This window comes from Lutjanus erythropterus, chromosome 2 (assembly GCF_056507025.1).
Source record: "Lutjanus erythropterus isolate fLutEry1 chromosome 2, fLutEry1.hap2, whole genome shotgun sequence".
NCBI lineage: Eukaryota > Metazoa > Chordata > Actinopteri > Lutjaniformes > Lutjanidae > Lutjanus > Lutjanus erythropterus.
In genome coordinates, this window is record NC_139318.1 from 13,196,203 (window position 1) to 13,219,073 (window position 22,871).

Below are 22,871 nucleotides of genomic sequence, written 5' to 3' on the forward strand. Positions count from 1 at the left end.
AGCATGGTGGTTTATGTTTGTAACTGTCATTTGGGTGCAGGTTTATAGTTTTAACCATGAGTGAGGTGGCTGTTACATTTCTTTAGACCAGCTGTAGTTTGCATATTTTTTAAGTGCTTGTCTCTGCTTGCCACAATATATCATTATGTTCTCCACAACCATCTGGCGACCCCGGAAATTATCTTCCAACTCATGTGGGGGTTCCAACCCCAAGTTTGAGAACCACATCGCACAACTCCAATAAGTCTGCTGTCTGCTCAGGCTCTTATGTGCCATGTCATGATTATAAGGCAAAGTCACAGGAAAATATATGTACTTTTAACCACAGCTTATGAAACAGGAAAGGTGATTTTTAATCCATTAGCCGAGACAATTACTTCCTCATTACAGTCGTACAATGGACCATGTGGCAGAGCCGCGCTTTCTGTCCTACTGTACGGGCTTTTTCTTTGTGTTGTAAAGGACAAAAGCAGGTGCAGCGCCGCGCCGGGGAAGGCGGACCAATGGGAGGAGTCCATGCCCAAGTTGGCACTCAGCGCTTGCGCCTATTGGTCAACAGTTGTGAGTGGGTGTGGCTTCAGTCAAGGCGTATAAAGTCTCCCGGCACATTTCCTCACAGAGCAACCAGTGTGGACGCGACCGGAGGATCCCCTCGGTGTGAGTCATAGTTGTCATCAGGTTGCTGCAACTTTGAGCGACGGGAAACACAAGAGGACAACTGCAGGACAACATAAAGAGGCGCTGAGCTGAGTTTTACTGATGCTGGGACGTTGTTAAAGGCTTATTGAAGCTTCAGCGTGCCTCTGGTGGTCTTCTCCCCGGCTGACCAATGCTTCTGCATCAGTTCATGAACGGAGCCCTGGAAGTCATGCATCCCACACCGCTGCAGAAAGACACCACTTTTACCAAAATCTTTGTCGGAGGGCTGCCCTACCACACCAACGATGCCTCTCTGAGAAAATACTTCGAGGCCTTTGGGGACATTGACGAAGCTGTGGTGATAACGGACAGACAGACCGGTAAATCCAGAGGATATGGCTTTGTGAGTACAAACACACATCCACCATGAGACCAAATACACAGCTCTCATTCACAACTTTAAACACAAACCACTGTATAAGCTACCTGTCTACTGTAATTCTGTCATACAGGTCAGTTCCTGGCTATTGACACTAAAACAGTGTGTAACAATTGCTTTTTATGTGTTAGTATATTTTCTCTTTTAATTAGAACCTGACCGATATTGGAGTTCTGCGTCCAATACCAATAATTTTTATATAGAATATATGCATAAATACACATTTTTACTTGTGAGAAAGATATGTAATGAAAGCAGGATATTTTACAGTTTAACAGTAAACTTGTCCAAAATGATACCGGGGCTCTGAAACCATAACCTTTTACTAGTAAATTTAGTAATGATAAAGAACCACAAATAAATACCACAAATAGTGCTAACATAAACATAGCCAGCATAATATGAAAGCTAGCATATTCAAACTATCTGCATTATGGTGGTTTTTTTGTTTGTTTGTTTGTTTGCTTGTTTGTTTGTTTTAAGTTTTCATACAGGTGCATATTGGACAACATGCTGATACCGATATAGACCAATATAGCTGTGATTAGGGGCGAAATAATACCTAATTTTGGATCAACATATGAAGGCAGTGTTCAAAGATCCGGTGTGATCGATGTAAAGTGAAAATGCTGATTATATATCATCATCATCTTTAACATAAACCTTCATGTTGAAATTTCCATGGCATGTCTGTGTCACAAATATCTCATAACATTGTAGAATTATAATTTAGTCTATGCAAGTTGACATAAGTGTAACTGAATGCGTTAAATGGACATGATATCACCTGACATCGATTGCAGACCACTGAACTGAATTTAATCAAATTGCTTTGTGGCGGACTTCGTGATATCAGCACATATATCGTTGTTCAAAGAATTGACATAATGTTGTGTTGAGATGAAACGTGTGATTTACACCACTAGCTGTGATAGGCCAATATCGGGCCAATGATACTGGTCATCTGATAGTTCAGGCAGGCTCTATTTTTAATATAGGAAATTATGAGTAAATATCCATCTGTAGTTTTATCTACTGTATGCAATCATTCAGATTTATGTCAAAGGTAATCCTCCACTGACTGAAGCTTACACGCATAATTGCACAGCAGCATCTCTGTTTTTTCGCCTGGCTGGCTGTTATTTTAGCTTAATGAGGATGAGGGATCGCACAAGTTGATGGGTAACTAAGAAGATTATATTTCAACATATGTCTGACGTCCACCCCCCAGTGAAGTCCCCCCTTACTCACCCCTGAGCAGCCCCAGCTTATGGATTTGGAAGACTGTGTGTTCATATGTGTGCGTGCAAGTCTGCTTGCTTTATATGGTTATTTTGGAGCAGCGGGGAGGTTGACCTTGCACACCCTGCCCTCCATTGTCAAGGGCCGGAGCACTGGGCTGTAGCACATGATTTACATCACAACTTGGCTGCTGAGAGAGAAATTCCAACATCAACAAATTGGCTCTCTCATACAGTGCAAATTTGTGTTTGTTGTGTGAGAATTCCCTTCGATCTTATCTCTTTTTTGAGTCTGTGGACTGTCCAATAAATAGAAAATACTTTGAAGTTCATAAAACATAAACAAAGTTAGTCTGGCATGCCCTCTGATGTCAGCTTATGGCATAAGATGGGAAAAGTTCTGTTTGCTGCTAGATTAATCACAACCTGATCCTCAGCCAGAGTTGCTTTTTAAGGCACGTTAATGAAAAATGGCCAAGCATTCTTGTGACGTCTACAAGGCTGCAACTAACGATTATTTTATTTTTGATAAATCTCATCATTTTCTCAATTAATCAGTGAGTTGTTTTGTCAGATAACAGTGGAAAATGTTGATCAGTGTTTCCCAAAGCCTAAGATGACATCCTCAAATGTCTTGTTTTGGCCACAACCCGAACATATTCTGTTTACTGTCATTGAGGACTAATGAAACCAGAAAATATTCACATTTGAGAAGCTGAAATCCTAGAATTTGGACAGTGTTCTTTAAAAAATGACTCAAAATGATTAATCAACTGTCAAAGTAGTTGGCAATTAATTTATCAACTTATTGACTAATCATTGCAACCCTAGATGTCTCATTTAAATCTGCCCTAATAGGTGACTTATCCAGTTCCAGGCAGATACAGATACTCATTCTCTCTTCGACACAAAGAACAGAAGCAGTACCAGAAATGCAAATATTTACCAGAACCTTGGAGAGACACATCAGCACTAATGCACTGTCAGGCCAAAGAAGGAATGGAAAACTGTTATGTGTGCATGTTTATTTCTAAAGTAAGACAATTGCTCTCAGTGTTTACACATCAGCTCCCTCCTAACTCCAGAGGAAAGCAGTCCTGTGAGTCGAGCTGGAATCAAACGGCTGCGTTCTGAAGCCGGTGTTTCAGGTTAAACAGGCTCGGGCCGATGTGGGTGCTGCTCGGGACACACAGACACACATTTTGTGCGGCATGAGGCAACCTGCTAATTCTGCTTTCTGAGTGTTCTAGTTGGAGAGGTAGCTGGCAGCAGCAGGAGGAGGGGAGGGAGGCGCACCTTTTTTCTAAACACACTTCAGAGGTGGATTAGTAGAACCCCCCCCCCACAGCAAGGCTCTTCACAGTGTAAACACAGCCTCGCTCCTTCCTGTGTGTTCACAACACAGGCCCTGGAGTGGGCTTTGTTCCGGATCCTTCCACTATGAAGAGCCATGCTGCTTTTTTAAAATAAAGAAAGGCACGTCCTCTTAAACAATGCAAGCCGTGGCCTACATTCACTGTTCGGTCCGCACACCGAGGTGGCTGAACCCTCTGAGTTGGCAGAATGTGGCAATCAAAACAGAAGGCCTCGTCTAATGCCAGGAGGGAGAGAGGAGGAGGGGTGGACTAATACCAATCTCCTTAATATTTTGTCCCTAATTGGATAAGCTCCTTGTTGCTCTTCCCAGATCCATATTTCAGCAGCTCTGCCCATGGCTGAGTGGCAGTCAAGTGGCTGGCTACCACTGCTGCTGTGGGCAGTTTCAAAGCTTACCATTGTGCTTTGTTTGTAGTTTCTCTTCTTGTTCTTCTTCAGACAAACAGAATCTTAACAGTGGAAAGCCTGTGGGGGCAATTTTCTAATAAGAGCAACAGTCATTTTTATGCATTTCCAGTTCTTGGTTTGTTTTGCTTAAACAGTTGATGGGTCACCAGCTAATGCCAGGCTACTGTCTGTGTTACATGAGATAATGATTTTTTGAGCCCTTGTTGACAAGTCTGATTCTGTCACCAGGTGACAATGACAGAACGAGGAGCAGCAGAGAGAGCCTGCAAGGATCCCAACCCCATAATCGATGGCAGGAAGGCTAACGTCAACCTGGCCTACCTGGGTGCCAAACCCCGCAGCATACAGACAGGTGAGATAGACGTGTGTTTCACGGGTAAAGTAAATTTATAAAATCCTTCCATCACAATTAACCAAGAGTGATTACAACATAAAACATAAAATATGAATTCATAACTTTAAAAGATAGTTCGGATTATTTGATGTAGGTAGATGCCGGTTGGTTTGGAGAAGCAGCAGGAGCACCAGCATGGAAGCTAAGGAATGAAGTGTCATGGACACGTCGGAAATAAAGGTGTTTTAGCCAATTAAAAAATCAATATCAGGTTAAGTGTATGCCATATTAAGAATATTTTTACAGCTTTACTTTGCCATCAGACAGCCTTCTCTGACAGGAAACTGCCATTATATAAGCCGAACAATCACTCTCTCCAAACCAACCAAACTCCATAGGTGAAACCAGTGGCTTTACCTCACAGAACATAGAAGTTGCTGGACTACTGCTGCCGCAATCTGTTACATTGTTTGTGCTATTGTGTGACTTTGGGGTTTTAAAAAGGTTAGTTTGGATTCACCAAAGTCAAACAATAACACAAACTAACCTATCAGGGCACTGGTAAGACGAGCAAGTCCCTTGTTCTGCAAGGTAAAATCACTGATTTCACCCACAGAGTTTGGTTGGTTTGGACAGGGTGATATTTGGCTTATAGAACAGCGGTTTCCTATCAGAAAAAGGCTGTCTGACATAGAAGATGAAGCAGTAAAAATGTTCTTAAAACAGCATACGCTTAAACTGATGTGGATTTTTTTTGTTGCTGACCCTGTCTACAGCAGTACACTGCTTAACTTCATGCTGGTACTCCTCTCTGCTTCTCCAATCTGGGGCGCATCGCCAATCATCTACTGTTGATAATACGCTGACAATAAAGTTGATAAGTACCTCAAACAACTCATTTGATACATGCTTATTAGTGTGCTTGAGTACAAACCTCTGGTTGTGCTGTCTGGCCCCCTGGGGTTTAAAAGAGACTGTTAACTACTAGTTTAGCATGTGTGACAGGCAGTTTCTATTCAGTACGACAGTCCACACTGTCCATATGCAGCATTATTATTTTAACAGGCCAAATAACGCTTTCTCAAATGCATACATGTTTTACTGCTTATTGTGCATTTGAAACTGTTGTTCCATTCGTGGTAGGTCTGAAACAGGCACTGCCTCTGTCTCTTCATGCCCTCTGTGTATTGTTCTCTGGTCCTCCTCTGTAAATGCAAATGTGTGTGCGTCTGACAGCCGGCCTCCTATCTTCCAGGCATATCCATCGGAGTGCAGCCCATTCACCCAGCGCTCATCCAGAGGCAGTATGGGTAAGTGAGCAGGAGTGGGCGCTTGCTGTATTCTCATGTATTACTCTCCATGGGACACCACCGGGCTACTATTTCTTTGACAAACATGGCCTCTAGAAAGTACATGTCAGTTTCTGTGTCCACATGCAACTCCAGTTGTAGTCTATTAGCATATTTGAGTTTTGTAGGCCTGGGAGGGCTGTGAGATGGTTCACATATCTGTGGTAATAGAAGAGCATTCCAGAGGTGAATGTGTGACTCACTCATTGGCTTCTGTCAGGAGCCTCTTGACTAGTGTTGTACCTGCCTGAGTGGGCTCTGTCACTGAGAATGCTTCCTAGAAGTGGCTGTGTTGTAGAAACAGCCTGGATTGCGTCTAGGAGCCATAATGGTCTGCTGAGCAGCTAATGAGCATCTCACTGCAGTAATGACTCTGCTTGCCCCCTGCAGCTCCCAGAATTCATCCCCATGCCGCCATATTTTACAGGCAGAAACCTCTGATCTGTCTGGGAGAAGACAAGTCAACTTTATAAAGTGGTTTTGTTTACAGGTTTTAATGTATGGTGCATATAGAAATACAAGCTAATGAGCAGTAACATTTCTATGTTAAAGTTGGGGAAGGCAGTTTATTTCTGCCATCATTAGAAAAGGATTTTTAATAACATTTTAAGCGTAATGTAATTCAAGTGATCTGAGTGAAAACCAGACTTCTGCTCCTCCTCTGTGCTCTGTTTTTGGCCAATCACAGGTCAGTAAAGTGGTTGATTGTTGAGTGTCATTCCCAAAATGTCAGTTGTCGGGTTTCATTCCTATGTTGTTGAGTACTGCCATTACTTTACTTAACTTTATTTGTTTATTTGGTAGCGAGAGCATGCATTAATGAACATCAGTATAAAGGTACAAGATGTAAACATGCAAGATTGTAGCAGAAATGCTAATTTTCATCTGTTCCTTGGCAGGAAATGAAAACATTGCAAAATGTAAAAAATAAAAATATACAAAACAAGTCTTTTGGGAATGAAACTCAACAATCTGTCTCCAGAATCACTCACCACACCTTTAATATATGACAAGCGCTGAAAGAAATGTGATTATTTCATTGGTAAAACATAAGAAAACCAATCGGCAACTATTTTGATGATTACTTAATTGTTTGTATAATTAATTAAGCATATGTCAACATTAGCTGGTTCTATGTTCTTAGAAGATTTTCTGCTTATTATATTTTTAAATTATTGTCACTTGAAGATTTTTTGGACCCAGACAGCAATTCCCCATAGACATTTTCCCATTTTTCTGATGTTTTATATGAGAAATGTTTAATCCATTAATTGAAACAAATAATCAACAGATAAAATATAATGAAAGAGTCATTAGCCCAAGATGTATTTTCAGGGTTGAGCTGAAACATTTAAGGTGGGGCATGCGTGAAAAACCATGCAGTATAGCTACGCATGCTTGGCTCTGTAAATGGGAAACAAAAATTGTCTGTGGCCAAGTCACATGACACTTTTCCAGCCAACTGGCAATAGGTTGCGTTTGTGCTTAAGCACAGGACAAGGGCCCTCGGGGGGTGTATTTTTTTTGGCTGTTGAGTTCAAATATTAATCAATCTTTCACATACATCACCTTTAAGTTCTGAGACAGAGAATTAATGGGCAAAAATTCTGATTGACATGGAATTGTTATCATTTTTAAGTAAACGGGACAAAAATTTCCTCACTACAGCTCAGTCAAAACGAGCAATTTGAATATGTAAACCTTCCCTGTGCAGAATTATAATTCGCATCTATTTTCTGGCATTCCTTGAACAAAATGATCAGTTAATCAAGAACATAATTAGCAGATTAATCTATAATGAAACGAACACAATATGACATCATAACATGTGAGTGGTTAAGAGCTTCATGGAAATCCCAGGACGGTCCTCAGGGAGAAGGACAGAATAAGAAACATTTTGTGGTTTTGGAGGCTATATGATGTAACTATCCTAAAATCTCATTGGATCTGCATTATAAAGCTCAGGGTCCACCAGGGACGTGTCCCATCATGTTCCAGGACCTTAGGAGGACTCTGGAAAGTCCCTCCAACGTCCGCGCTCCTGCTACCACAGTGAGCCTGAATGGCACCAAAACCCTGAGGGGTTTGAAAAGTGGAGCGTGGAGCTGCTCTGAGGCATGTGCCTGACAGGTGCTGGCTCGTATTACATCCTTTTACACCCCCATAATCTCCCATGACCACCACCCCAGAGACGTAGAGAGGCGCACGGAGGGAGCACCTGTCCGTCCCCTCTGAGGCTCCTCTGTATGGCGGGTGACAGACGCAGCCCTCCCTAAGATGCAGAGCCTACAAGTGGCTTTTCTTTCAGCCTTCTCGTCTCCCCCCAAACCCTCTTGACAACATATGGTGCAAAGACATGGTCTGAAGGAGGATTTCAAGCAGCGCTGCTGCTGCTGCTGGAGCAATGCATGTAGCGGCGGTGTGCTGGTGTGGACTTACTGCGGTGTGTGTGTGTGTGTGTGTATAGCTGTGGTCAGCAGATGCTGTGGACTGTGAGGGCCAGAGGGGGTCACTGAGGCCAGGAACATTGTTTTGATAGGGAGGGGGAAGAGTTGTCGACCGTGCTTGCAGATTCATCTCCTCTCATGCATCACCTCCTCCACTCCATCCACTTTCCTGCGCTTTCCTACGTCATATATAGAGTCAGACACATACAGTGGCCAGCCCAGTATTGGCCTGCATATATGTTGTCCGATATGATTCAAACTTTTTTTTTTGTTTCCGTTAGGGCCCAACAAATACTAGATTTTTGGGGCCGATACCAGTTTTGGGGAATAAAAAATAGACAGATATCAATGTGTTGGCCAATATTCTTTATATAGCAAATAATATACCAAATATAGAAAATGCACATTTTTCCCCTCAAAAGTGTTTATCAGTAACCCTTTTTAATAATTAGAAGTAAAAAAAACGAAAATAGTATGTATATAGTAAACCTAAAGTAAGAAAATTTATCAAATATACAGAAAATTCTGTCTTTAAAACCAACAAATAAAAACAATCTGCATTATGTTTCGTTAAAGTTTTCATATAGGCACATATTGGACTGCATATGCCGATATCAGTATAGGCCAGAATAGCTGTGATAGGCCAATATGGGGCCAATAAGATCAGTCTATCCATAGCTCTGGTGGAGCTCTAGTTGCAGTGTCTTGATGTTATTTTAGATATAAAAAGAATATCAGCTGATAATATATCCATCAGAATTTCTTTGGTATGGTCATCAGGCCCAAAAATATCAGTCAGGCCCTCGTCATATATATCCTTTTTAATTCCTTTAGGTCTGGTTTTTACTTCTCCCATCTAAGTGCTGCCACTATCAGCGTGTCAGGTAGAGGCACTGAAAACTGACACCTCTGTGAGACTGGGAGGAGATTGAGGGGGAGGGTATCTGGGGGTGTTTTCTGGGACTAATGCTTAATGAGGCTGTGTGCTCCCTAGGAAACCCACATCTACAGGTGCCAAACAAAACACCTTTTTTTTCCCCCTCCTGCTTTCAAAGAATATTCACAGTCCTCTCAAACAAAGGAGGGAAGTAATATCAAGTCCTCTTTACAAGTATTGTGAAAGGTGTTGTTTAATTCCCCCACCCAGTCCAATCCTGTCTGCTTTCACACTTTGTGCTGCGGTGAGTCATGCGCTGAAGGTCATTTGTGTTATCGTGTAGAAATATTTAGCTGCTTGGTGTGATTTCGCACAGGCGTTTTTCACATTTGCTCATTAAGTGGCCTTCATGAAGATGATTTCTTCAACCTGTATTTGTAATATTTATGGGAATTGAATTTATGTGTCTGCCTCTGGTGCCGGTTTATACAATTACTTTATTAGAAGGGCCAGATTTGAAAAAAGTAAAGCGGCACTATAAAGTTGGAATATTAAACATGTAAAACAATGCATCTTTTTATTTTTTTTATTCACTTTATTAGTTTTCACAGTTGTACATTGTTCTGTACACAACAATGCACCTGTAGAGGTAGCATGTTTATGTTGCATTTTAACTTTTTTTTTAAAATCCAGTTTGACTCTACTAAAGTCCCTCTGCTTAAGCAGCAGTATCTGTAACATATTTATTGTAATAAATCATGAAATGACCAATGCTACAGCTGTGTTGCCCCCCTTTGAAATCTCAATCCCAGTCTGTAATTTGTGTTATTATTTGCCCGTTTCACATTCTAGTTCAAATTAATGGCGAATGTTTGCTGAACAAGTTTGTGTCTATTTATAAGTTATAAGGAATCATCAGTAATCTTTTAGAAGTAGCAGAAGTTTATAACGGTTAAGTTGAGCAATAGTTAATGGAGTCTGGCAGGCAATCGCTAAACTCCAACTCCAGAGAGTGTATTTTCAGAGCAGTGGGTTTTTGTTTTCAGGATAACAAGCTTAGCTTTTTATTGACAGACAACTGACAGTTACAACTTAAACTGGCACACTCCTCCTCGCTTGTTATTACCTGTCATTACTTGTTAGCAGATTGTTCAAATAAAATCACAATGATATACTCTTTTTCATATTTATAAATGATCTAAGGGCTGGACTGAAGTCTTTAAAGGGCCAGATTTGGCCCACGGACCACCAATTGAATAGGCCTGCTCTGGTGTCTCAGCCTGCCGTCCATAGAGTGGCACGATGTCAAACGCACACCGACTAGCCGTCAGCACAAAACCAGCTGACCTATGATCTTCTGGCCGTCATCCTCATTCCCCTGCCATTGTCCCACAATCCACTTGGCATCTGGCATCTCTGTGGCCCCGGGAGCTCGCTACTGTCTGTCCCAAACTTGCCCCAGTCCCGTCCCTCTTTTCTCTTTAGATAGAGTCTAAAATTAACTCCATACCACATCAGTGCTTTCCTTAACTCCCTTAGGCTCGCATTATTTACATGATTTTCTGTTCCTCTTTACCTACACAAGGTCACTTGATTTTGAGGCTAGATTACAGCAAACAGCCCATGGCGACACACTGCCAAGGCTATGGAGGAGGCAGGCTCATTATACATGATGCGAGTGAAAGCACATATGCCCCGCAGCATTAATGTATGGTCATGTTTGAAAGCCGTGTGTGAGAGTGAATGCCCCTTTGTGAGCAGCTCAATAGCACTGTGAGCGCAAAGTGTAGATTTGCGCGCATGGGTGGGGGGTTACATTCATTTGCTTACTCATTACATTTAACTGTTGTCTGATTTTATGTCCATCACTGTTTTTCTCCTTCAGTTGCCAGATCAGCTTATTGAGCTTCTGTAACTTGTTTCAACCACACTGTTGTTTTGAAATTTTCTCCTCATGGTGTAAAAACAGGGCATTTGTGCAGGATTCTTAGCTAAAGCTGTCACCAGCCCTGCTCTTTATATATTTGTGTGTTTGTATTTCCATGTTATAGATGGTATTTTTCTTTTCTTACTCTGAATTTCTGGGATTTTGGTCATGCAACTTTTAATTTTAAGTGTTAGGTTCCACATTTCTTAATCTCATCCATGTATTATTGTAATGATACAACATTACCAATAGTTCAGATCATTTGAAGTGGGGTTATATGAGAAACTGACTTGGTTTTCAGTGGATTAGCTTCAATAATGCTGGTCAGCACACCCACAGTTTAGAGAAGCAGAGAAGAGCATCAGCACAAGCTGAGTAATGAGCTGCTGTGGACGGAGTCAGCGACAAAACGTATTAATTTACTTTTTAGGTGGACCTTTTTTAGGTGGCTAAAATACCATTTGCTGCTGAGCCTGTCTACAGGAGTACATTGCTTAGCTTCTGTGCTGGTATAGCTCTACACTTCTCCAAACTGGGGACATCTCAACTGCCATCTACTAAAGGTATTACACTATACAATACTATAAGCAGGTCATACAACCCCACTTCAAAAAATCCATACTACCCCTTTAATATTATTGCTGACAATAATCACTGCCATCCTCCTATCCAACCATGGTTGCTCTGTGCTGCCAGCTGACCAGTGTACCAGCAGAGGATAAGAAGATGCCCACAGTACAGGACTAGTCCCGAGGAGGGGGTCTGACAGAAAATGTCTGTCTGTCCGCCCGCACCCCCTCTTCCCTCCCTCAGCCAGCCTCTCTCCAAGGTGCCAGTGATGGCTTGAGAGTGCAGTGCGGTGTGCTGTGATGGATTGGAGTGGCTTTTTATCTTTTTCCCTTTTGTGTGATATGAACTGAAGAGGTTATGCTGATTGCGGTGTGACTCTTTCCCTATTATGGCATGGTTTGGGGTTTGCAGTGGTAACTGGTGTGTGGGTGGGTGGAAGAGGGGGTGGGGGTGAGGCAGGAGTGAGTGTGAGTGAGTGAGTGAGTGTGTGTGTGTGTGTGTGTGTGTGTGTGTGTTTGAGAGCGTGATGACATCCCTATCCATGCATGCTTCAATCTTTTGCTGTGTTGACTTCATAGCTGCCTCTCATTGCTGATCCTCTTCTTCTCCTCCATTAAATCTGTAGAAAACAAGAAGCTAAGACTAAAATTTAAATACAGTCCATGAAAAGAAGATTTTCATCAGTACTGAGATGCAACTGGAGAGCGTACCTCAAAGTGACATTTATTGTAGGGCTGGGCGATAGGGCTTATAAATATCTTGATATTTTTAGGCTATTTCACGATATACAAAATAAACATCTTGATACACACCTTTTCTCTAAAACATCAATTCTCAAATAGTGTAAACATACAATCTTACATACATACATTGCATTGTTGTAGATTAATCTGGGGCCTGACAGATGTATCGGCCCAGTGTTGATCTGATATGGGCCTGTGTAGGACATATTGGTATGTATTGCCATACACATTTACAGATAAGCCTATGAAAGCATTTCTATTGAACATATAATGCAGAAAACAATGCATTGAGCAGATTTGGGAACATTTATGAGGACTGGCAGGTGTCAAGGCTGAGAAGCTGCTTCTTGTTTTACAACCTTCCCCTAATCTACTGACATTATTAAAATATTCAGCAGTTAACTGATACTTAAAAGTACTGATGTTTATTTAGCTATTTATTTTTATTTATTCTTTTCTCAGTGTACCTTTCTATAGTTGGTTGGCATATGTATATAAATTATTTAACATCTTAGATTAATAATGAATAAAGTTATTTGCTTCAGAAAACAGCCTTCTGAGTACCTTTGCATTGTGATATTGTGGCTCAGCCCACATAGAAAAGTTGTTTTGTTTTGTTTTTTTTAAATCTAGCTAAAAAAATTCACTATATTGACCACCATATCGGTAATCAGTGAAGATTTAGATTAAACAACCCAAAAGTAAATTAAGTATTTAAAATGAGCTCAACCTTAAACGCCTACAGCAGTGAAATGCAATGTACAAATTAATGCAGTGGTAATATTAATTTAAAAACACACCATATATGATAGTAAAACACTGACTAGAACCAATTTACTGCACAATGAGTGCTTCAAGTACATTTTGCTGCAGTACTTACAGACTTTTATTAAATACAGAACTTAACATGGATAAATGGACAAACTCAGATTCTTTTTGATCAAATACCTAAACATTGATATTAGACGATATCACACTTATGACTATTGGTGCTTTTACAAAATAATAATGCAATTAGATTTTTGAAAAATAATCATTAGTATTGTGGATATAATGCAAAAAGAACAGCTAGAACAGCCTTTAAAACCAGGAAAAGAAAATATCACGATATCCAAAATCTAAGACGATATTGAGTCTCATATCACGATATCGATATATCGCCCAGCCCTAATTTGTTGTGACTATCGCGTCTTTGTCTCTGGGGGTGTGTGTGTGTCTGTGGATGTTTTCCCTTAAAAAACGGTAGTAGTAGTAGTATCAAGAGTAATGTCTACCAAAAAAAAAGTCAGTTACATCACCCTTTAAATGGAGGAGGGGGGTTTCTCCTCACTGCCACAACTATCCCTCCTCGTAGACAACAACCCCAGATGAGATACTTCAATTCCCAACCAAATATAGCCCCCTGCACAGCCCTCTCCCCTTCTTTTTCCTCCACGGACAAAGTGGCAAAGCCAAACCGAAAGAGAAGGAGAGACACTGCAGTCCCCAGACCCCACAGCTCTAATCAGCTACGTCTGAGTGCCAACCCGTGAGGCCCAGCGGAGCCTGGCACCCAACCCTGATGAGCTCCCCCGCCACCATTACCTCCCATAGCTCGCAACATCATCACCTGTGTGATCATGAGATTTACACACTAAGAGAGAAGTAAGGGACTTCTGCACAGCCTTCATGCACTTCCCTTTTTTTGTCTGTGTGTGCGTGTGTGTTTGAGTGTGTTCAGCGAGTGAAGAGCAGCAGCTGTTAAAACACTCTGCCGATGCCTGAGCTTGAAAACCTGCCAGTAACGGCTGACTCTATCATTCACCCCCCTCTCGTCTACCTCAGGAGGCCCCACCTAACAGGTTTGGTAGGTTTCACTAACTGCCACAGACAGAGGGTTGAGTCACCTTCGCCTCCTAACCTCCTCTGCCTCTCGTCTGTTTAGTCTTTAATAACAGTGGATATCCGTGTGAGAACTCTTTACATTCAGAACACCTACAGAGAGTTTATATTCTTGACGTGCTCGCCCTCCTGGAGCAGTGTAAACAATAGAAGCCAGGCATTCTGGGATTTCTCTGCCCCTCTGTCTAATGACCCTGTTTGGTCTCTGTGTCTGTGTGCAGGATGGTCCAGCCATATGTCTACCCACAAGCCTTTGTGCAGCCCAGCCTGGTGCTGCCCACTCAGGTTTCCTCCTCCGTCAGCACCAGCCCCTACCTGGACTACAGCGCCGCCTACAGCCAGTACGCCCAGGCCGCCTTTGAGCAGCAGTATCCATACGCCGCCTCCCCAGCTGGTTTTCTAGGCTACAGCTACGCCACCAGCCCCTCAGCTTCCGCTGGCCCGGCTGCGGCCGCCACAGCTCCGGCCACCGTTCACCCCACCCTACCCTCTGCCGCCGCCGCCCAGGCCCCAGCCTTCCTACACTACGCTCCACAGCAGCACATCCAGCCCGACCGCATGCAGTGAAGCAGAAGAGGAGTACAGGTGGTGGAGGAGGAGAAGACCTTTGGACAGACTAGAGGGGGACAAAATACCCTACAGGGTGACCCAGCTATCGTCAGCAGGGGCTTTCAGGAAAAAGGGCGGGACTATTGCACTATACGATCAGGATGAGCTGCTTGCTCATTGGTTTAAGGGTAAAAAGGGTGGGAGGGGTTGGAGGACAGTCGTGGTTCAGGTTGGGAAGCTGAGCAGCATAAAGTATGTGGTCGCTTCCAAGGGCTTCCAGAAGCTGACACTTCTTCTTTTTTTAATTATTATCATTATTATTATTATTATTATTATTATTATCATTGTCCTTTATTATTGTATTAATGTCATTGTCAATGTTTGTTTGTATGCCATTATTATTATTATTATTATCAATGTTATCATCAATCAGTGGAAGTTCTGTGTGTCCATGGTACATATTGATGACTGTTGGAGAGCTAGCTGTCTGGGACATGTAATACATCTTTCCTCCCAACTCCAGATTATCTGGGGTGGACATGAAGGGCGCTGCTGCTTAAGGACACTGTGGGACAGTCAGAGATGTGGGGTGGAGACAGGGTGGTGAGCCTCTCAGTCTATCTGTGGTCCCATCCAGGTGGAGCTCTGCCTCATGAACAAACCTCCAGCTTCACACAGGACGACAACGACGAGAGATTTCACCTCAAGGGCAAACCAGAAGAAAGTTTCAGTATAAAAGACAGTGGGAGCTCCATTGTTTTGAGACTGTGACATCAGGACTATACATTATTTTTTAATTCTTTTTAATTAAAGAGGCCTTAATAAAAAAAAAGAGAAACTCCTTTTTGAATCTCCTGATTTTTCAAGCGCTCCCCCCACCACAGAAGAGCCCTTTGTAACTGGCCTTGCAGCAGTCGGGGACATTAATCTACGTGGGTCTTGATGATTTCAAATGGATGTAGATAATCACATGCAGTATGTGGGCGACGGGGACCGGGAGCGCTGTGTATCGACGTTGAAAGGTAGCGACACTGAGCTCAAACACCAGTGTATTTTTATTTTCTTCCTTTTCTCACTGAGATTGTCACAAACTGTTGCTCTCAAGAGGACATTCATGTACAGCGTTTTAAGATGTTTTCAGTCATCAAGTACATTTACAATATTTATATGTAGGTATTTATATGAGGTACTAAGTTAAAATAGCTTTTTTTTTTTGTTACTATGACTCTAGTTGTGGCACTGATGTCATTTAACCTGCAGAGGCATACCTGCAGCTCAACAGGTGTCGTATTCATTTTGTTTTTTGTCCTGTCACCATGTCAGTGGATTTGCCCGGGTGCACGGCAACTACAGTAGATGCTTGTTTGTAGATCCTTGACAGGTTGCATCAGAAATTCTCTAGATTTTTTTTTTTTCAATAAAAATGTCTTTTACAGTCTCTTCAAAGAAGCCATACCAAAAAAATAAAATAAAGACTTTGTTTAATTAAAGATGCCCTTTGACTTTGTCTTTGATTGTTAGAATGAAGTACCAGAAATAAAGGGACCTTAAAGAGAGAGTTCAGATTTGTAGGAACCCAAACACTGTATTGTTCTGGACAGGGTCAGCAGCAAACCATATTTTGGCTTACTTAAAAAAAAATGCTGTGATAGAAGCCAAATATCACTCTCTCCAAACAAACCAAACTCCATAGGCAAAATCAATCATTTTACACAGGAGAACACAGGAGTTCCTTCCTCGATCGGTTTGTTTGTTTGTGTTATTGTGTGACTTCGGTGTTTAAAAAGGTTAGTTCATATTCACCCATGTCACACAATGACACAAAGAAACTAACCAATCAAGGCAGAGGAAGACCAGCAACTCTTGTTTTCTGTGAGGTAAAATTGCTGGTTTACTGATATAGATTCTTTTAGGTACCCAAAAGACTTGTTGTTGCTGACCCTGTTCAGTTCATTGCTTAGCTTCCTGCAATGGTAATCCTGCTGCTTCTCCCAAATGGGGGAAAGCTGACTGCCATCTCCTGTTGGTAATACATTTGTCATGAATAAGCACTTCATACAACCTGAACTATTCATTTGAAAGGAAACACCCAGAATAAAAGTCAAAAGGGAACATTGATCCTGTCACCTAGAGAGTTCAGAAAGCTTCCACTTGACTTATTTGTGTTTACAGTATGTGTTATTGCAGCGTCACTATTCACAACAGAACTGAAGCACAGATCCTGCTGTGATGATACTGTGAAACCCTGTGGGGTGAGAGGGTTCAGTTATGTGTGTGTGCTTGTTATCAAGCCTGTGTGTGCTGTTAAATCCTGTATGGGGGGGTTGGGGGTGGGGGGATCAGGAGGCCCAGACTTTTATCAAGCCACAACACCACCACCTGCCAGGGGTGCTGGGTGTTCCCTCGGGCCAGCAAGCTTGCTTTTTTCGCGCTGAGAGTTTTGTGTGAGCAGAAAAAAAAAACAAAGTGTCAGAAAGTGGTTTTAAGCCCCGTTACAAGTAACAGGTTTTTTTTTTTTCACTCTGCTAAACAAGCTCAGCTAGTTCTGTTTCCCAGCAGCGTCTCTACATGTTTGTGCTTACATCAGCTACTTTAGAAGATGTGTCACTTCTAAACCCCACTCAGGCCCAGAGAACAAAACACAGACAAGGTTGTTAGAAACAAAAACACATCCATTATCTTTTTGTCCTTACACAGGGTGTAATTTATCCACCCGATTATGATTTACAATATGGCCTTGGGTTCAATAGAGGTTTTTGCGGTGCTTTGTTTTGATCGAAATCCATTCAGACCACATTTACTCAGAGAATTCTGCTCTTAATTACGTGGACTATTTGCCCTTTTATATGTCATTTCAGCGAGTTTCAGTTCACATGACTGTTGGTAATGTTAACCCTCACAGCATAGTTTTCTTTTAAACATGCCACAGGTTTTATAAAGTTGTAGTCCTGCAATTTAGTATGGTACTTCCATTAAGTTTGGGACAAACAAGACACCGATAAAATTAAGAGTCTGCAGCCATACTAGTGGCTCACTGAAGTTATATTTAGGCACAGCAATAAGCTAAATGCTAAGTTGAACATGCTAACATGCTCACAATGATGAAAAGTAACACGCTTCTGTTTACCAGGTATAATTTCATGAGCATATTAGCATGTTGACGTAGGCATCTTGCCCAAGGCAAGAGCAAGACATGAGCTAAATTTGTTTACATTAACCATTTACATTAAAGAGGTATCACATACAATTAAATTGATACGGATGCTTTCATAGGTAGCTCAAATACATTTTGCAGCTGACCCTTGTCACAGCAGTTCATTGCTTAGCTTCCTACACCAATAATCCTGCTGCTTCTCCAACTGGTAGCATCCTGACCACCACCTACTGTAGGTTATACACTGACTATATTTTGTTTTTTTTCACTATGTTCACTGTGTTTAACAGCAACAAATCCAAAACCACAAATCTCAACCTTATGGTGGCAATAGAGAAAAAGTCAGAGGATCACCAAAGTGTTTTGAGAAGAGAATTTGTTCTCTGGGGATCATGAATGTCCATACAATAGTTATCGAGATTTCAGTCAGGACTTCAGTTCTGAATTTAGTGACCCACATTGTCATCCAGAAAGCCACGCTGTTTGTATGATTAATGAGAGTGGTCAAAATCAGAGCAGCAGAGGCCAAGATGTCCTGACATTTATGCCACATTTACATAATGTGGGATGGACAGTAAAGATTGTAAAGATTCCCTTGTTCACAACTGAAGAGTATTCATGACAGGCACACAGACTTGGGTAGTAACAGAAGACATATAATGGAGTTACATCATTAGGATACAAAAAAGGTAACTGTATTCCATCAAAGTTAGAGAAAGCAGGCGGAATCAGATCACATAGACATTTAGTCAAATGGGGATTATAAGCAGGATCATAGGTTTAAAATGCATTTTAAAAGAAATACTGATACACTACTATGGACAGTCCACATACATTTCAACACATCATGACTCTCACAGCAGCACTCTGGTCTCAGGTGAAACCAGCTAAACTTACAGTTGCTAATTCATTCTCATGAGTGAAAAAAATGCTTCACTTGGTGGAAATTATACTGTCTTTAACTCAGAAAAAGAGAACAACATCATCGTACATCGTAATGCTAATAGACCTCCCAGTCCTCCAGGAAGAACTCAAAACTACATTTGGAAATTTATAATACTACTACATTCCCATAATGCAGCTTGGTAGTGTCTCCTTCTGTAAGATTGTCCTTCCATGGTAAATGCCTAAATCTGTGAAACTCCACACCTTCAGTTCATAATGCATGCCTCCTTTAATAAATGGTCTTCAAAAGACTTTGGAAAGCTCTTCCAGACATTATACAACTTTTCACAGGTTGACTGAGTGTGATGAATAAACTGACTTCCAAGCGGAAAATTGCTTGCAGTGCCCCTTTAACAGATTCAGTCAGGATGTACTGATGTATAAAATATATCATCTTTTTGTTTTTCAGTGATGACAGCCGAGTGTGTTTGTGCTCAGGAGCTGTGAGCTGAGAACAAGACAAGGTTTTAAGTAAAACAAAGAGCTTGATGGAAGCCATGCCAGTGTGTGAGGACACGCTGTAGAAGATGACAACACAAAGGACAAGTTGCAGTTTTTATGGCTGAATCATGTCACAGATGTTTAAACACACTTGCACTGAGCAGAATTGATGTCGTTGCTGTTGCTGTGTTTACTGGTTGTTGCTGTAGCTCTGGTCCCCCTCTCCTCTCTTCTCCTCTCCTCTCTTCACTGTTTATCTCTCGCTATCTGACCTCCCTCCTGTTCCTTTGTGATCTCACTCACACATTTATTTACTCAACTTTTCTGCTCGTCATTTGTGTTTTTTCTTCCCCCACTTCGGGACTCATGGTCCTGTTTCTCCTCACATGCCATCACATGCCCCCCCCCCACATCTTTTCCTCCTTTTCGCGTCCTCCTCGTGAATCACACCAGAGGAGAGGAGCAGAAACAGAGCCGGGTGTCAGCTTGATGAACGAGGTCATGCAGGCCCAGCAGACCTTGTTATGCTGAGTCACCATAAGGCCTCTCTCTCTCTCTCTCTCTCTCTCTCTCTCTCTCTCTCTCTCTCTCTCTCTCTCACTCTGCCTCTCGTTCACATGCACATACAAAGTAGGCTCAGTCAAATCTCACTGTCCGCACGCTTCTCACTCCGTCGTGCAACTCTGACGTCAGGGATTCCTCAGAACCATTATAGAAACTGTCCCACCTTATCGGACACCTCAGCTCGACTTTAATCACAAACACACACTCAGCACCATGTGGGACAGCTTTGAGATGGCCTAGTTATCATTATGTCATCTAGTTACATCATCTCAGAAATATGCGCCTAATGTGTACACAAACTCAAGGACAAGCAACAAGAGAACAATTTTAGGTAATGTAATTGAGTACAGTGAGATTTTTGGATAACATATCCCCAGGCCTGGAATTTCATTATTTTAGAGGCAAGACCACTTGGCCTTTAGTGTTGTCAATTTTTTGAGGGCATGAAGGCCAAATGTCAGGGCAGCCATCAAATAAAAGAATGGTTTAAGTCTATGGAAATAATAAATTTAAATAAAGAGTTAAGACTGATTTTATGTGAAATGGATTAAAGCCCAACCGATATATCATCAGCTCCATATTGGCCTGATATGAGCCTACAGAGGATATATCTGTATTAGTGCATATGTTTAACAATATGCACCAATATGAAAACGTTTTTTCTTTTTTACAGAATATTCAATATAGAAAATTATGCTTGGGGTGATTTAGATTTAACACAATGGGGGATATTTATGAGGACAAGAGGAGCTTCCTGGCAGATGTACATACTGAGAATCTTCTTGTTTTATACTCTGTCCTTTATTGTATTAAAAGTGTAAATGTATTAAAATATTCAGCAGGTGGCTGATACTGAACACTACTGATGTTTATTAAGCTTTTTTTCAATATTTCTCAGTGTACCTTTCTACAATTGATAGAAAATATGTTTATGTTATATTATTAAACATGTTCCTTAATTAGTGTCATTGGTAAGACTTGTGTTTACATGAGTATTTCATAAATATCATATGGCTGCTGTAAAAACAGATCTATTGTCAGGCAGAAATATAGAATATTGATGCCTGACATTGAAACCACATTGAAAGTGTTGATTGATTGAATGTGGATAAAAATGTTTGTGTTGAATGTTTATTAAACTACTTGCAGATCAAATATATAAAGTAAAATGTCTAGTATTTCTTGTGAATTAAAGTGAGTAAAATACTTGTACAACATTTTTTTTACATTATAAAAATAAGGCAAGAAATCAGAGAACACTGTTTTATTTTTTGATAGTCAACCCACTGCAGGCCAGCCTAATGCTATCTGGCATTTTTTAAGTAGTAAATACAACCTCTTTACAATAGTTAATTCAACAACCATTTACAACATTTGGCAACTTAGAGACAGCAAGATAATCGCTTTTTATTTCAGTGCCCATTTTAACAGGTTACAGCAGCCACACTGCATAGAGATATGGCATCTTGCCACGCCGTTCTCAGAAAAAATAGATCTTAAAAATGATCTGTTGACAGTCATATCGACATCCTATCAGCAACATGACACCTCTCACTACAGTCTATATATATGTCTATATGTGTAGAATCTGTCAGACATGAATAAATTAGGTGAAGGGCTGTGTTTTTCCAGTGCACTCTCTTTTTCTTTCTCTACTTCTCTTTCTCTCTTCTGCGAACTCAACATAGAAAGATGTTGCTGGCAGGAGCTGCGCCAAAGCAGAACCGCTGCCTGTGTGGACACTACAGGGGTTCAGCGAGGTGGCCGTCACACACAGGTACATACAGCCAGTGTGGTCCCAGTGTAACTAACAGGACAGCACCAGGAATTTTGGTCTTTGTGCATATGGGTTTGTTATATTGTTTAATATTTCAATCAAACACTGACAGATTTGCCAGGACAAGATATTGACCTCCTTCTCCACAGGCAGCTAAATGTTAGTAAGTTACTATGTTAGCTATTAGATGTTAGTATTTAAATGATAAATCTGTCATATATTTACTGTAATAAATCATAAAATGATGTGGCATCAGAGGAAAGGAAAGGAAACACATGAAGTTGAAGTACTCACTTCACTCGACAAGAATGCGACAGCCATGGGATCTTCTTTTGAAATCTCCATTGCGTGAATTTGAATTTTCAGTGAAGACGTGTGTCTGTTTTTGACTGACAAGAAATCATTAATAATCTTGTAGAAGGCATAGATGTTTATAACTGTTAAATTAAGCGACATGTTGTAGAGTTTGGTGGACAATTAACTAATTGTCCAGAGTGTTTATTTTTTCCGAGCAGTGGGCTTTTATTTTCAGGATAACAGGCTTAGCTTTACATTAACAGACAACTGACAGTTATAAACAGCTGATCCAGTGGAGGATTCATCGTTGCTTCTTATTGTCAGTTTACAAAGTTGCACACATCCTGTGCTGCTGCAGAGCTCCTGCAGTCTGCCTGTCTCTGTTGTGTCTGCGGAGGAGGCAGCGAGGGGAAACAACTTACTTCAACCACAGATCGTATATTAAACAAGATTACAACCTCTTCATTATGCAGTCTATGGCTCTACCTCGTTATGTGTACTTCTGTACTCATTTTTCCATTCACAAGATAGCATATATGTGGAGCCATGTAGGAACTACTTTCTTTATATCATAGACAGAAATTAGTTCCGACATGAATCTGGGTCATGATTTGTGGAAAAAGACATTTCTGTTGAGTTTTCAAATGTACCTTTTTGTGCTTTGAGCACTATCTAGTCCATTTATATTTGAGAGAGGGCAGACAACTCTAAATATTTATTTTACTTTAGATTTTGGTGTCAACGGTCCCTGCCTAAGCTAGTTGGCTGCAGCCACAAAACCAGACATTGTAATCGCTCATGTAGTTATTTTAAAAAATATGTTGTCCTCCATTTAAATGAATCTGAATTTTAACATATAATTTTTTCAGACAGAGTTTGCTACACATTGTTGTGAAAGAATGCAAAGGTTTG

At 41.1% G+C, this 22,871-nt stretch overlaps 1 protein-coding gene across 1 annotated transcript; it reads left to right on the top strand.

Annotated features, from left to right (window-relative positions):
* On the top strand, positions 1 to 16,271 carry LOC146331241 (RNA-binding protein 38-like). Its single transcript, XM_084728758.1, has 4 exons — positions 1 to 1,042; positions 4,333 to 4,456; positions 5,694 to 5,748; positions 14,454 to 16,271. The coding sequence occupies exons 1-4, from the start codon at positions 830 to 832 to the stop codon at positions 14,797 to 14,799; spliced, it is 738 nt and encodes a 245-aa protein (XP_084584884.1). The 5' UTR covers positions 1 to 829; the 3' UTR covers positions 14,800 to 16,271.
* The last annotated feature ends 6,600 nt before the right edge of the window (positions 16,272 to 22,871 follow it).

What these genes read in the sequence shown, in the direction of transcription:
- LOC146331241 (XM_084728758.1), top strand. Translation starts at nt 830, where the DNA reads ATGCTTCTGCATCAGTTCATGAACGGAGCCCTGGAAGTCATGCATCCC. An exon ending in AATCCAGAGGATATGGCTTT is followed by an intron (nt 1,043 to 4,332) that starts GTGAGTACAAAC and finishes TTCTGTCACCAG; the next exon opens with GTGACAATGACAGAACGAGG. An exon ending in ACCCCGCAGCATACAGACAG is followed by an intron (nt 4,457 to 5,693) that starts GTGAGATAGACG and finishes CCTATCTTCCAG; the next exon opens with GCATATCCATCGGAGTGCAG.